The sequence below is a fragment of the Amphiprion ocellaris genome, chromosome 3, assembly GCF_022539595.1.
Source record: "Amphiprion ocellaris isolate individual 3 ecotype Okinawa chromosome 3, ASM2253959v1, whole genome shotgun sequence".
NCBI lineage: Eukaryota > Metazoa > Chordata > Actinopteri > Pomacentridae > Amphiprion > Amphiprion ocellaris.
In genome coordinates this window covers 39330179-39342568 of record NC_072768.1, presented here as the reverse complement: position 1 = coordinate 39342568, position 12390 = coordinate 39330179, and the positions used below count along the sequence as shown (strand labels likewise).

At 35.1% G+C, this 12390-nt stretch overlaps 1 protein-coding gene across 1 annotated transcript in view; it reads right to left on the bottom strand.

The window, feature by feature from the left end:
• si:ch211-266k8.4 (TBC1 domain family member 10B) overlaps nt 1-4805 on the bottom strand; it is a 102983-nt gene extending 98178 nt beyond the window's left edge. Inside the window, exons 1-4 of the mRNA XM_055007224.1 lie at nt 4571-4805; nt 2602-2689; nt 2397-2504; nt 27-219 (exon numbers count right to left, since the gene is read on the bottom strand). Of these exons, the coding sequence (XP_054863199.1) occupies nt 27-219; nt 2397-2504; nt 2602-2689; nt 4571-4719 (538 nt within the window). The 5' untranslated portion in view covers nt 4720-4805. The remainder of the gene's footprint in view (nt 1-26; nt 220-2396; nt 2505-2601; nt 2690-4570) is intronic.
• Between the last annotated feature and the right edge of the window lie 7585 nt (nt 4806-12390).

Here is a 12390-nt window from a genome sequence, read left to right as displayed (position 1 = left end):
GTGTTTCTGGTCCGGTTTGAACTCACGCAGGTCGAGGGCGATCTGTCTGAACAGAGTGATGTCCTGGACGGAGTATCTGGTCTCAGAGCAGCTGGACGGCTGCTGCTGGTTCAGGTCCAGGTCGTTCTGAGTGTCGCTCAGCGTGGCGATGGCAGATAAAATCCCATATTCACTGACTCCCAAATCCACCAGAGGACCTCGAACCTCACACAGGCAGGTCTAATGAAGGGATAAAACACAAGGTCCTGTTAGAAATCAGTCACACTCACTCATGACCATCCAACAGGCTTAGCTAAAATGATCTAAAATCATAGTTATGGTAATAATGAAGAGGAAATGAAACTTTCTAAATCAGCAGCTGGACATCTGCAGGGAAATCTGTGGAGCTGCTTCTGTCTGGGGGGATTAAAGCCAACACTAATTAAACTGTAAGCAACAATAGAAGACGTCTTCATTAGTTTTAGACTTCAGTCGGATAATGTGTTTGTGGGTAAAAACTGAGTCTCATTATCATCATAATCAGCTACATGTGCAGATTCATTTCCTCTATTCAATGCAGACAGATTGTAGTTCCTAGAATTCAACACAGAACAGTCAGTTTACTAAACTCATACGTTTCATTTCATACGTGTATAAATTCATTATTTTGATGATGTACAGTTCAGTGTGAGGACAATGAAACACAGCGAGGTGGCATTTATGTTCTGACATCTTTACAAGAAGATCTATTTGCTTTCTCTTAATCCACTGTTATTTCTATTTTGATTATTTTAGCATTTATAAGTGTCCTTTACATTTGCACAGTTGTGATTTTACTGTACTCTGCATGAAAAGCACCATATACAAGAATTTATTTAGTTATTTTGCAAATCTACAATGCTGTTTTGTTGTAAATGCAGCATCTATTCCGGCCTACTGCACTTCTTTAATCCACATTGATGGTTTTGTCTAATCTACACACTGTAAAATTGTGAAATTAGTTGGAAATATGGGATTTTACAGCATTTTATATGAAGATATCAGTAATTGTACAACAGATGTAGGGCAGCACAGACTTTTTTCCCCCAATATCATTCTACTGATTAATTTTAGAAATAATAATTTGATCCATAAAATGTCAAAAATGCCAAAAAAGAAAGTCCATCAAAACAATGTCTATATAGGCTGTTCTCTCCCCTTTTTCAGGCTCCTGTATCAGTGAATGAGAAAAGAGTCTCAACTACAGTTTTACTTGTTAACTGAACTAAGGTGCTTTTTGATTCACGTTACGTTTTCATTTCTGAGCCTCAGAACTTCATCAGTCCAGAAACTGGAAGCATGACATTTAGGAGGAAAAACATATCTGAGTTCTGATAAAAACTGACACCAGATCAATTTTACATTCATCCAGGTGAGAACCAGAATGACAATAACATTTTCCAAAATGACTTGAAAATGATCCATAATTACAGAAAATGAGTTCAGAATGAGATGAAATTTGTCCTAAATGACTCAAAAATGATTCCAAAGACACAAAAATGATCCAAAATGACGACATAAGATCCAAATTGATATAAAACTAGTTGAAAATGACAAGAAAATTGTCCACAATGAGTCCAAATTAACTCAAAATCACCCAAAAATTATCCAAATTGACAAAAAATTTGCAGAACGACACAAAATTAGTCCACAATGCTTCAAAAATGATAGAAAATGAATCAAAATTTTTGCAAAATGACTCAAGAATCATCAAAATTACAGGAAATTTGTTGAAACTTGTCCTAAATTGCTTGAAAATGATCAGATTTCTGAGTCAATAATGGTCTAAAATTAGAGAAAAAAATGGTTCTGAACAAAAACCAGATTCAGTGTTTAGACTGAGACACCTGGATGGATGTAAAACTGATCTGGGGTCAGTTTTTACCACAACTCAGACGTGGTTTTCCTCCTGAATGTCATGTGTCTATCTCCTGGACTGAAACTATAAAATGAACGGCAACTTGGACACAGTTGTAGGTGACTGTGTGATATAGACACAACAGGAAACAATTACTTGAGAAAATATTTGTACAAGCTGTCGTAGAATAAGAATTAAAAATGTAAATAGAAGGAATCTGAGAATATCTGGTGGTGCTGCTTGAAGAAAGTCTTTTTGTTTCTCACCTAATGTCATAATTTTCCAAATCAGTCCAACACAGCAGGGGCATTTTTCATTTACTCAAGCATATTAGACATTTTTGTTTATCAAATAGTCAAAAAAACACAGATTTCTGTCAGTTAAAGTAACACAGACTCATTGTTTTTACTTTATGTCAGCTGATGGTGTTGACTGAAGTGCTGAGTCACCACCAGAGACTCATTCAGAGCAATGTTACTCACATAATGATGACAGAGTTTTATGTCTCACTGTGTTCTACCTGGTAGTTGAAGTCATTAGTTTCTCTCAGACTGTCGATGGTGAGGAGACACTTCCACACTCGACTTCTGAGGCTCGGAGGAATCCCCATCCTGATGAACCTCTCGATCTGAAACCACAGCGACAGAGAGGAGAGAACAATGACCACATGGTACAAACATCACTTCAGATTGTTTTATTATTAGTAGTTCATCCAGTGCTCTGACCTGACTCCTGCAGATAAAACTGGATCCATTCCAGTAGCTGAGCAGCTCACACAGTTCTTTAACTTTTCCTGAGCTGAGCTGAGGGTAGCTGACAGAGAAAACAACATGGTGAGTTCAGACTGATTCATCAGGAGAACGTCATCATTTTCTCTAAGAACAAACACTGAGCTTTGAGTGGACAGTAGTGAAGCATGATTACAACCTGATGTCCTCAGAACATCTGGTTCTTCATCTCCAGTAACTTTATCAATGATCAGAGTTCTACTTTCATCCTGGGAATATTTCCACAGTTCCATAGAGGTGGGTCCAGATTTATCACTATTTAATGGACTTTTTCCATCATTTCTGATCCTCAGAACTTCATCAGTCCAGCAGATAGAACCAGGACATTTAGGAGGAAAAACACACCTGAGTTCTGCTAAAAACTGACACCAGATCAGTTTAAATCCATCCAGGTGTCTCAGTCTAAACACTAAATCTGGTTTCTGTTCAGAACCACTTCTTTCTATAATTTTAGACAATTGACTCAGAAATTGGATCATTTTCAAGCCATTTAGGACAATTTTCATTTCATTTTCAACAAATTTCCTGTAACTTTGGATAATTTTCGAGTCATTCTGCACAAATTTTGAGTCATTTTCTTTCACTTTGAAGCGTCGTGACTAATTTTGTGTCATTCTGCAAATCTTCAGTCAATTTGGATCATTTTTTTGGTGATTTTGGGTGAATTATGACTCATTTTGGACAATTTTCTTGACATTTTCAACAAGTCTTATGTCAACTGTGATCTTTTCTCGTCATTTTGGTTCATTTTAGTGTCTTTGGGATCATTTAGGCCAAATTGTATGTCATTCTGAACTCATTTTCTGTAATTATGGATCATTTTCAAGTAATTTTGGACAATTTTAATGTCATTCTGGCTCTCACCTAGATGGATGTAAAACTGGTTTCAGTTTTTACCAGAACTCAGATGTGTTTTCATCCAGATTTATCACTTTTTAAAGGACTTTTTCCAACATTTCCACTGAAATAAACATCTGAGCTCTGCAACCAGATTGATTTTACATCTGAAGACTAAATTAGTTTTTTGTTCAGTTTCTTTATGGACAACTTTGAGCATCAACATTATGGGATGTATCATAGTGTGAACAGTAAAAGTGCAACTATTTAAAACATGTGAAGTTTGTTGATATTCAGGCTTCACATGTCAACAGAAAAATAAGCGACAAACTGCAGAGAAGCACTGAAAAGGAAGATTTGGTTATAAAGAGAATAAAACGAAATATTTCAGCTACAAGAAGGACGATGTTCGTCAAAAAAAAAGGTATTTCTGTCACAATTGTTTAAAATCAACACCACAAATAGTCGTATGGTCAAAATTCATGTTTTTTTTCATATTACAATATTTATCACAGATAAACAACATATTGAAGTGTCAGTTTTAGTACACAGGAGCTCTTTTACTGTTTTAAGTAGTTTGCATGTGAAATAATGACATTATAGTGATGGAAAATGATGAATTTTAGCTGCTTTGTCAAAGAATAAAACCAGTATCACTAATAATGAGTCAAGTACAGCTTTTTTGATTTATTAGCTCTGTTAAGAAGCAATATCTAAGTGTATTTTAATTCATTATGCAGCCAGGAATTTGTTTAACTCGGTATTTTATGAAATAATGTTGGAAATGGAGCTAAAAGTCGGTGTAACTTTAACCATGATAACATCATAAGTCTACTATTCTTCCAAAAACACGATAACTAAACATTTAAATACAGCTAACTTTAATATAAATACAGTTAAATGATATTTTCTGTCATTAATTAACGACAACAACCGACAGAAAATAATAAAAGAAGCGGAAAATGTCCAGAAAGTGGGTAAACTTTAACCAAACCCTCTGTTTGTGCCAGTAAGTAGCCTGTTGTCCGTTAACTAGCCGGCTGACATGCGAACGGTAACCGGTCCGCACCTGTAGTCGTGACTCCGGTGATGAACTTTTCGGTCTTTTCTTTTAGTCAGAGCGAAGCCGAATTCGTCGAAGCGCAGATTCTCACTTCCCCGTCTGACAATGGAGCTTCTCCGGCCGGACGAGCTGGTGCTGCTGCTTCTCCGCCTCATGGTCAGAAAGTCTCCACGCCCGGAGGAGCTTCTGTCCGGTCAGAGTGAGTGCCAGCGGTCGGTCTGTTTGAACCGGCTGTCAGTCAAACCCAACGGTCACTCTGGCTCCGCCCCCTGTACACGTCATCGGCAAGTGAAAATGGGCGGGACGAATCAAGAAAATGGCGGAAGAATTTAAATACCCGGAAGAATATTGAAGTGACACACTGCATGTATATCGATTATTTATCAACAATTCAAGTATTTATCAGTTATCTGTTTATCTATCTGGGGTCCGTGTATATTTTGGCAATTAGACTTTCTGAAACGGGTATTGAAAAACAAAAAACGAATGGTTATTTGATTTTCATTTTAAAATACAAATATTAAAATTGAAATACAAGGAGTTTTTCCTTTTCATGATCAAAAAGGGATATAAGAAATTTTAAAAATGCTTTGATTTTCATTTAATATTTAGAATAACAAAAAAGTAAAATCAGTAAGAGACATAAACGAAAAAAAAGTCCGTTTTTTCATTTTCTGAGACCGGAAGTGGTCATCAGCAAGTGTGGAGCCAAACAGAGTACGGTGCATAGACTGGATATAATTTTTTTTCATTAGTTTTCATGGTCAAAATGAGAGATCAGGTGGCTGATCTTAAAATAAATCAATATTGATTTTTTTATAGAGCGTTAAAGTTTTGCGAAGCCAGGGGGCGGGACTACTTGATTGACAGTCTGGTCTGGAATGATTGACAGGTCCTATGGAGGAGGCAGCAGAGACTCTGCTCTCCTCGTTTGGATTAATTCTGATATAATAACTGTTGGTTTATTTATCGGTGGAGCAGCAGAACATTTTCCACAGACAGTTTTCCTGCCCGTTGGCTTGTTTTAACCAGTTTTCTACCTTCGGCTGATTCTACCAGCAGACACTGAAAAGACTCTTATAGTTCAGTAAGTTAATGTTTATTTTCATATCGGTGCCGCTTTTAATGCACTTTATATGCTGCTTTAGTGTCAGATGTAATGTGTACCATGCAGTCCAGATGTTGGTGGAGTTTATTTCTGTGTGTGTTGACCAGAGAAGAGAGTTACCATAGTAAATATTAGCTTTAATGTTAGCCATGCTAACCGAGCTAGCTACTCAGTCGTAGCCTGATTAAAGCTAACGTAGCATTAAGCTAATGTAGCATTAAGCTAACGATGTTTGTGTTGAGTTTCATGTAAACAGCTGAAGTGTGTTGTGTTACTGTAATGTAGTACATTTAGTTAGTGAAACTGTTCATGGGGACACTTGTTCACATTAATGTAACATTTAGAAAACCTACATGTGATTAAAACAGTGAGGTTAAGGTTCTGTGTTGTCAGTAGTCCTGAATATCTGCTGAGCAATTAAATGTTCATCAGTGATTAATCTTTAGTGTGAAACTTGTACTTTGCAGCTATATATTTTTTTTAAATGTAGGTCATTTTAAGGTAAGACATTAAAGGATGGTTTTCTTTGGTAAATGAATTTAAGGTTTAATTGACTGAAACCTTTCAGTCCACGTTGTGTTTCTTTCAATATGAAATATCTGGATTTAATTAATACAGCTCAGTCAGTTACATTTTATATTATTAAGAATTCTTATTCAGTTTAACATTAGATGACGTATCAGTTCATTGAGTATTTCAGAGCCAGTTTTTTCTTTTTAATTATCTGTATTTAAAGTGATATTATTAAAATATAATTGCAATGAAACACAGCAGCATAAGAAACGACCAAATATATAAAGGAAGTGCAGCTATTTTAATATAAAAAAAATGATCTATCAGTTAGAACATGGTGAAAGTGCAGCTAAAGTTAAGTTAGCGAAACTGCGGATAAGCAATGTTTCCTTTTACTTCCAGAAAAATAAAAGCCTCATTTTTGCTATTTATTAAAAAATCACTAAAAGCAACACTTCCACCAAGTTTGTTTTAGTTTGTTGGTATTTATCGGTGGAGCAGCAGCATATTTTCCACAGACAGTTTTACTGTTTGTTGTCTTGTTTTAATCAGTTTTCAGTTCAGTAATTCAGTCCTTTGGCTGATTGGACCAACAGACACTGAAGGACTCCGACAGCTGGTCGGTAATAAATGATAATTTACTGATCGGTGCCGGTTTTAATGAACTTTATGTTCAACTTCAGAGTCAGATATAATGTGAGCAGTGAACTCCGGGAGTTGGTGGAGTTTATTTGTGTGTGTTGACCAGAGAAGAGAGTTAGCATCCAGTGAATATTAGCTTGAATGTGAATTAGCGATGCTAACCGAGCTAGCTGATCAGTCCTGATTAGCAGCTAAATGTAGCATCAAGCTAACGATGTTTGTGTTGTTTCCTGTCAGCAGCTGAAGTGTGTTGTGTTCCTGTAATGTGGTTCATGAAGTTCATAAAACTGTGGCTGGTTGACGTTAATGTAACATTCAGGAAACTTAAATGTGATCAAAACAGTAATGTTAATGTTCTAGTTGTCAGTAATTAGCTTTAATTTGACACTAAAACAGACTCTGATAGTTTTAAATGACATCAGTTTCATGAATTTGTTGAAAATTGTCTCATTTGTTGTTGTGATGTTGCTGCTGATTCATTAAAACCAGATGATCCATGTTGAAGACACGTTTAGTTCTAGTATCAGAAGTACAAGAAGGAAAATGGAAGTTTAGTTCTGCTACGTCAAAGATTTTAGGAATAAAATAACTAAATGAGTCTTTATGCCTCAAACTTTATTTTACAATAATGAAATAATCACAGATAATAAAAATATAAATAGCAGAGAAAACCTGAGAGAATAATTTCCTGACAAGTCTGTGAAGGAAAAGCAGCTTTTTATCCTGAAAGATCAGAATCAGCTCCAACATCTGCATATGACAGCATCAAGTCAACCAGAAAGAAAAGAAAGAAGAAAATGACTTCTTTCTGATCACATCTGTTCCTCTGCTCACAGGCTGCTGCTGCTCACATTCTTCACATTTATAGTCCACTTTTAAAAGTTCAGCAGACAGATGCTCTGCTTTGGAGTGTGACGATGTCGTCAGTGATGTGGAGAGTGAAGTTTCCGTTTCACCCACAGCGTGCTTTAGGGCAGCTGGGTCGGACTTGATGTTTGAAATACTGACCGACAGCTTAGATTTAACTGTCTGTAGTTCTGTTTTGATGGATGTTAAATTTTCACTCAAAGCTTCCAGGAGCTGGGTCTTTAAAATAACTGCCGTCTCGTTACAGAGTGAAAGTAGCAGTTCCTCCTGAAGGTCAGAGATTCTAAAAATGTCACAGTGTAGTATGTCGCTCAAGAAACGTCATAGTATCTCTAAAAACGTCATAGTATAGCATGTCACTCTAAAAACATCATAGTATAGCATGTAGCTGTAAAAACATCATTGTATAGCATGTCGGTATAAAAACGTCACAGTATAGCATGTCACCCAAAAAACGTCATAGTAGCTCTAAAAACATCATATTATAGCATGTAGCTCTATAAACATCATAGTATAGCATGTCGTTCTAAAAATGTCATAGTATACCATGTAGCTCTAAAAACGTCATAGTATAGTATGTCACTCTAAAAACATCATAGTATAGCATGTCGCTCTAAAAACGTCATAGTATAGCATGTAGCTCTAAAAACGTCATTGTATAGCATGTCGCAATAAAGATGTAATAGTATAGTATGTCGCTATAAAAACGTCACATTATAGCATGTCGCCCAAAAAAAGTCATAGTAGCTCTAAAAACGTCATATTATAGCATGTCACTCTAAAACGTCAAAGTATAGCATGTCGCCCAAAAAACGTCATAGTATAGCATGTCGCCCAAAAAACGTCATAGTATAGCATGTCGCTCAAAAAATGTCATAGTATAGCATGTAGCTCTATAAACATCATAGTATAGCATGTCGCTCAAAAAACGTCATAGTATAGCGTGTTGGTCTAAAAACGTCATAGTATAACATGTCGCTCAAAAAACGTCATAGTATAGCATGTCACTCTAAAAACGTCTTAGTATAGCATGTCGCTCTAAGAACGTCACTGTATAGCATGTCGCTCTAAAAACGTCATAGTATAGCATGTCAATAAAAAAACGTCATAGTATAGCATGTCGATTAAAAAACGTCATAGCATGTCACTCAAAAAACATCACAGTGTAGCATGTCGCTCTAAAAATGTCACAGTATAGCATGTAGCCCAAAAAACGTCACAGTATAGCATGTTGCTCTAAATACGTCATACTATAGCATGTCGTTCTAAAAATGTCATAGTATACCATGTAGCTCTAAAAACGTCATAGTATAGCATGTCACTCTAAAAACATCATAGTATAGCATGTTGCTCAAAAAACGTCGTAGTATAGCGTGTTGCTCTAAAAACGTCATAGTATAGCATGTCGCTCAAAAAACGTCATAGTGTAGCATGTCACTCTAAAAACGTCACAGTATAGCATGTCGTTCTAAAAATGTCATAGTATACCACGTAGCTCTAAAAACGTCATAGTATAGCATGTCACTCTAAAAACATCATAGTATAGCATGTCGCTCAAAAAACGTCATAGTATAGCATGTCACTCTAAAAACGTCATAGTATGGCAAATTGCTCTAAAAACGTCATAGTATAGCATGTCGTTCTAAAAATGTCATAGTATACCACGTAGCTCTAAAAACGTCATAGTATAGCATGTCACTCTAAAAACATCATAGTATAGCATGTCGCTCAAAAAACGTCATAGTATAGCATGTCACTCTAAAAACGTCATAGTATGGCAAATTGCTCTAAAAACGTCATAGTATAGCATGTCGTTCTAAAAATGTCATAGTATACCACGTAGCTCTAAAAACGTCATAGTATAGCATGTCACTCTAAAAACATCATAGTATAGCATGTAGCTCTAAAAACGTCATTGTATAGCATGTCGCTATAAAAACGTAACAGTATAGTATGTCACTATAAAAACGTCACAGTATAGCATGTCGCCCAAAAAAACGTCATGGTAGCTCTAAAAACGTCATATTATAGCATGTCACTCTAAAAACATCATAGTATAGCATGTCGCTCTAAAAACGTCATAGTATAGCATGTAGCTCTAAAAACGTCATTGTATAGCATGTCGCTATAAACACGTAACAGTATAGTATGTCACTATAAAAACGTCACAGTATAGCATGTCGCCCAAAAAACATCATGGTAGCTCTAAAAACGTCATATTATAGCATGTCGCTCTAAAAACGTCATAGTATAGCATGTCGATAAAAAAAGGGGATAATATAGCATGTCGCTCTAAAAACGTCATAGTATAGCATGTCGCTCTAAAAACGTCATAGTATAGCATGTCGCCCAACAAACATCATAGTATAGCATGTCGATTTAAAAAAGTCATATTATAGCATGTCGCTCTAAAAAAAAATCATAGTATAGCATGTGGCTCAAAAAACGTCATCGTACAGCATGTCGCTCTAAAAATGTCACAGTATAGCATGTCGCTCTAAAAACGTCATAGTATAGCATGTCGTCCAAAATGTGACAAAAACATCATAGTTTAGCGAGCCATATGATGAAATAATGTAATGGAGGCCGTGAAAAACATTCCAGAAAGGTTTTCTTTGAAAAAAAAATCATAAATTTTGGTGCAAAAAAACGCCATAGTATACTATGTCGAAAAAAAAGCGATTTTTCAACATGTTGTAAAAACGTGCCATATGATGAAATAATGTAAAGGAGGCCGTGAAAAACACTCCAGAGAGGTTTTCTTTGAAAAAAATCATCATAAATCTTGGCGCAAAAAAACGCCATAATATACTATGTCGACAGAAAAATGCCATTTTTCCACATGCTCTAAAAACTTGCCATATAATGAAATAATGTAAAGGAGGCCGTTAAAAACACTCCAGAAAGGTTTTCTTTGAAAAAAAAATTACCATGAATTTTGGCGAAAAAAAACGCCATAGTATACTATGTCGAAAAAAAATGCGATTTTTCAACATGTTGTAAAAACGTGCCATATGATGAAATAATGTAAAGGAGGTCGTTAAAAACACTCCAGAAAGGTTTTCTTTGAAAAAAAAATTACCATGATTTTTGGCGAAAAAAAACGCCATAGTATACTATGTCGAAAAAAAAATACAATTTTTCAACATGTTTTGAAAACATGCCATATGATGAAATAATGTAAAGGAGGCTGTGAAAAACACTCCAGAAAGGTTTTCTTTAAAAAAAAAAATCATCATGAATTTTGGCGCAAAAAAACGCCTTACTATACGATGTTGAAAAAAAATGAGATTTTTGAACATGTTGTAAAAACGTGCCATATGATGAAATAATGTAAAGGAGGCCCTGACAAACATTCCAGAAAGGTTTTCTTTGAAAAAACATCATGAATTTTGGCGCAAAAAAACGCCATAGTATACTGTCAAAAAAATAATGTCATTTTTCAACATGTTGTAAAAACATGCCATATGATGAAATCATGTAAAGGAGGCCATTAAAAACACTCCAGAAAGGTTTTCTTTGAAAAAAAAATCATCATGAGTTTTGCGCAACAAAACGCCTTACTATACTATGTCGAAAAAAAATGCGATTTTTTGACATGATGTGAAAACATGCCATATGATGAAATAATGTAAAGGAGGCCCTGACAAACATTCCAGAAAGGTTTTCTTTGATAAAAAATCATGAATTTTGGCGCAAAAAAACGCCATAGTAAACTATGTGAAAAAATGTCATTTTTCAACATGTTTTGAAAACATGCCATATGATGAAATAATGTAAAGCAGGCTGTGAAAAACACTCCAGAAAGGTTTTCTTTGAAAAAAAAATTACCATGAATTTTGGCGAAAAAAAACGCCATAGTATACTATGTCAAAAAAAAAATGCGATTTTTCAACATGTTGTAAAAACGTGCCATATGATGAAATAATGTAAAGGAGGTCGTTAAAAACACTCCAGAAAGGTTTTCTTTGAAAAAAAATTACCATGATTTTTGGCGAAAAAAAACGCCATAGTATACTATGTCGAAAAAAAAAATACAATTTTTCAACATGTTTTGAAAACATGCCATATGATGAAATAATGTAAAGGAGGCTGTGAAAAACACTCCAGAAAGGTTTTCTTTAAAAAAAAATCATCATGAATTTTGGCGCAAAAAAACGCCTTACTATACTATGTCGAAAAAAAATGAGATTTTTGAACATGTTGTAAAAACGTGCCATATGATGAAATAATGTAAAGGAGGCCGTTAAAAACACTCCAGAAAGGTTTTCTTTCAAAAAAAAATTACCATGAATTTTGGCGAAAGAAAACGCCATAGTATACTATGTCAAAAAAAAAATGCGATTTTTCAACCTGTTTTGAAAACATGCCATATGATGAAATAATGTAAAGCAGGCTGTGAAAAACACTCCAGAAAGGTTTTCTTTGAAAAAAAATTACCATAAATCTTGGCGCAAAAAAACGCCATAGTATACTATGTCGAAAGAAAAATGCCATTTTTCCACATGCTCTAAAAACTTGCCATATAATGAAATAATGTAAAGGAGGCCGTTAAAAACACTCCAGAAAGGTTTTCTTTGAAAAAAAAATTACCATGAATTTTGGCGAAAAAAAACGCCATAGTATACTATGTCGAAGAAAAAAAATACAATTTTTCAACATGTTTTGAAAACATGCCATATGATGAAATAATGTA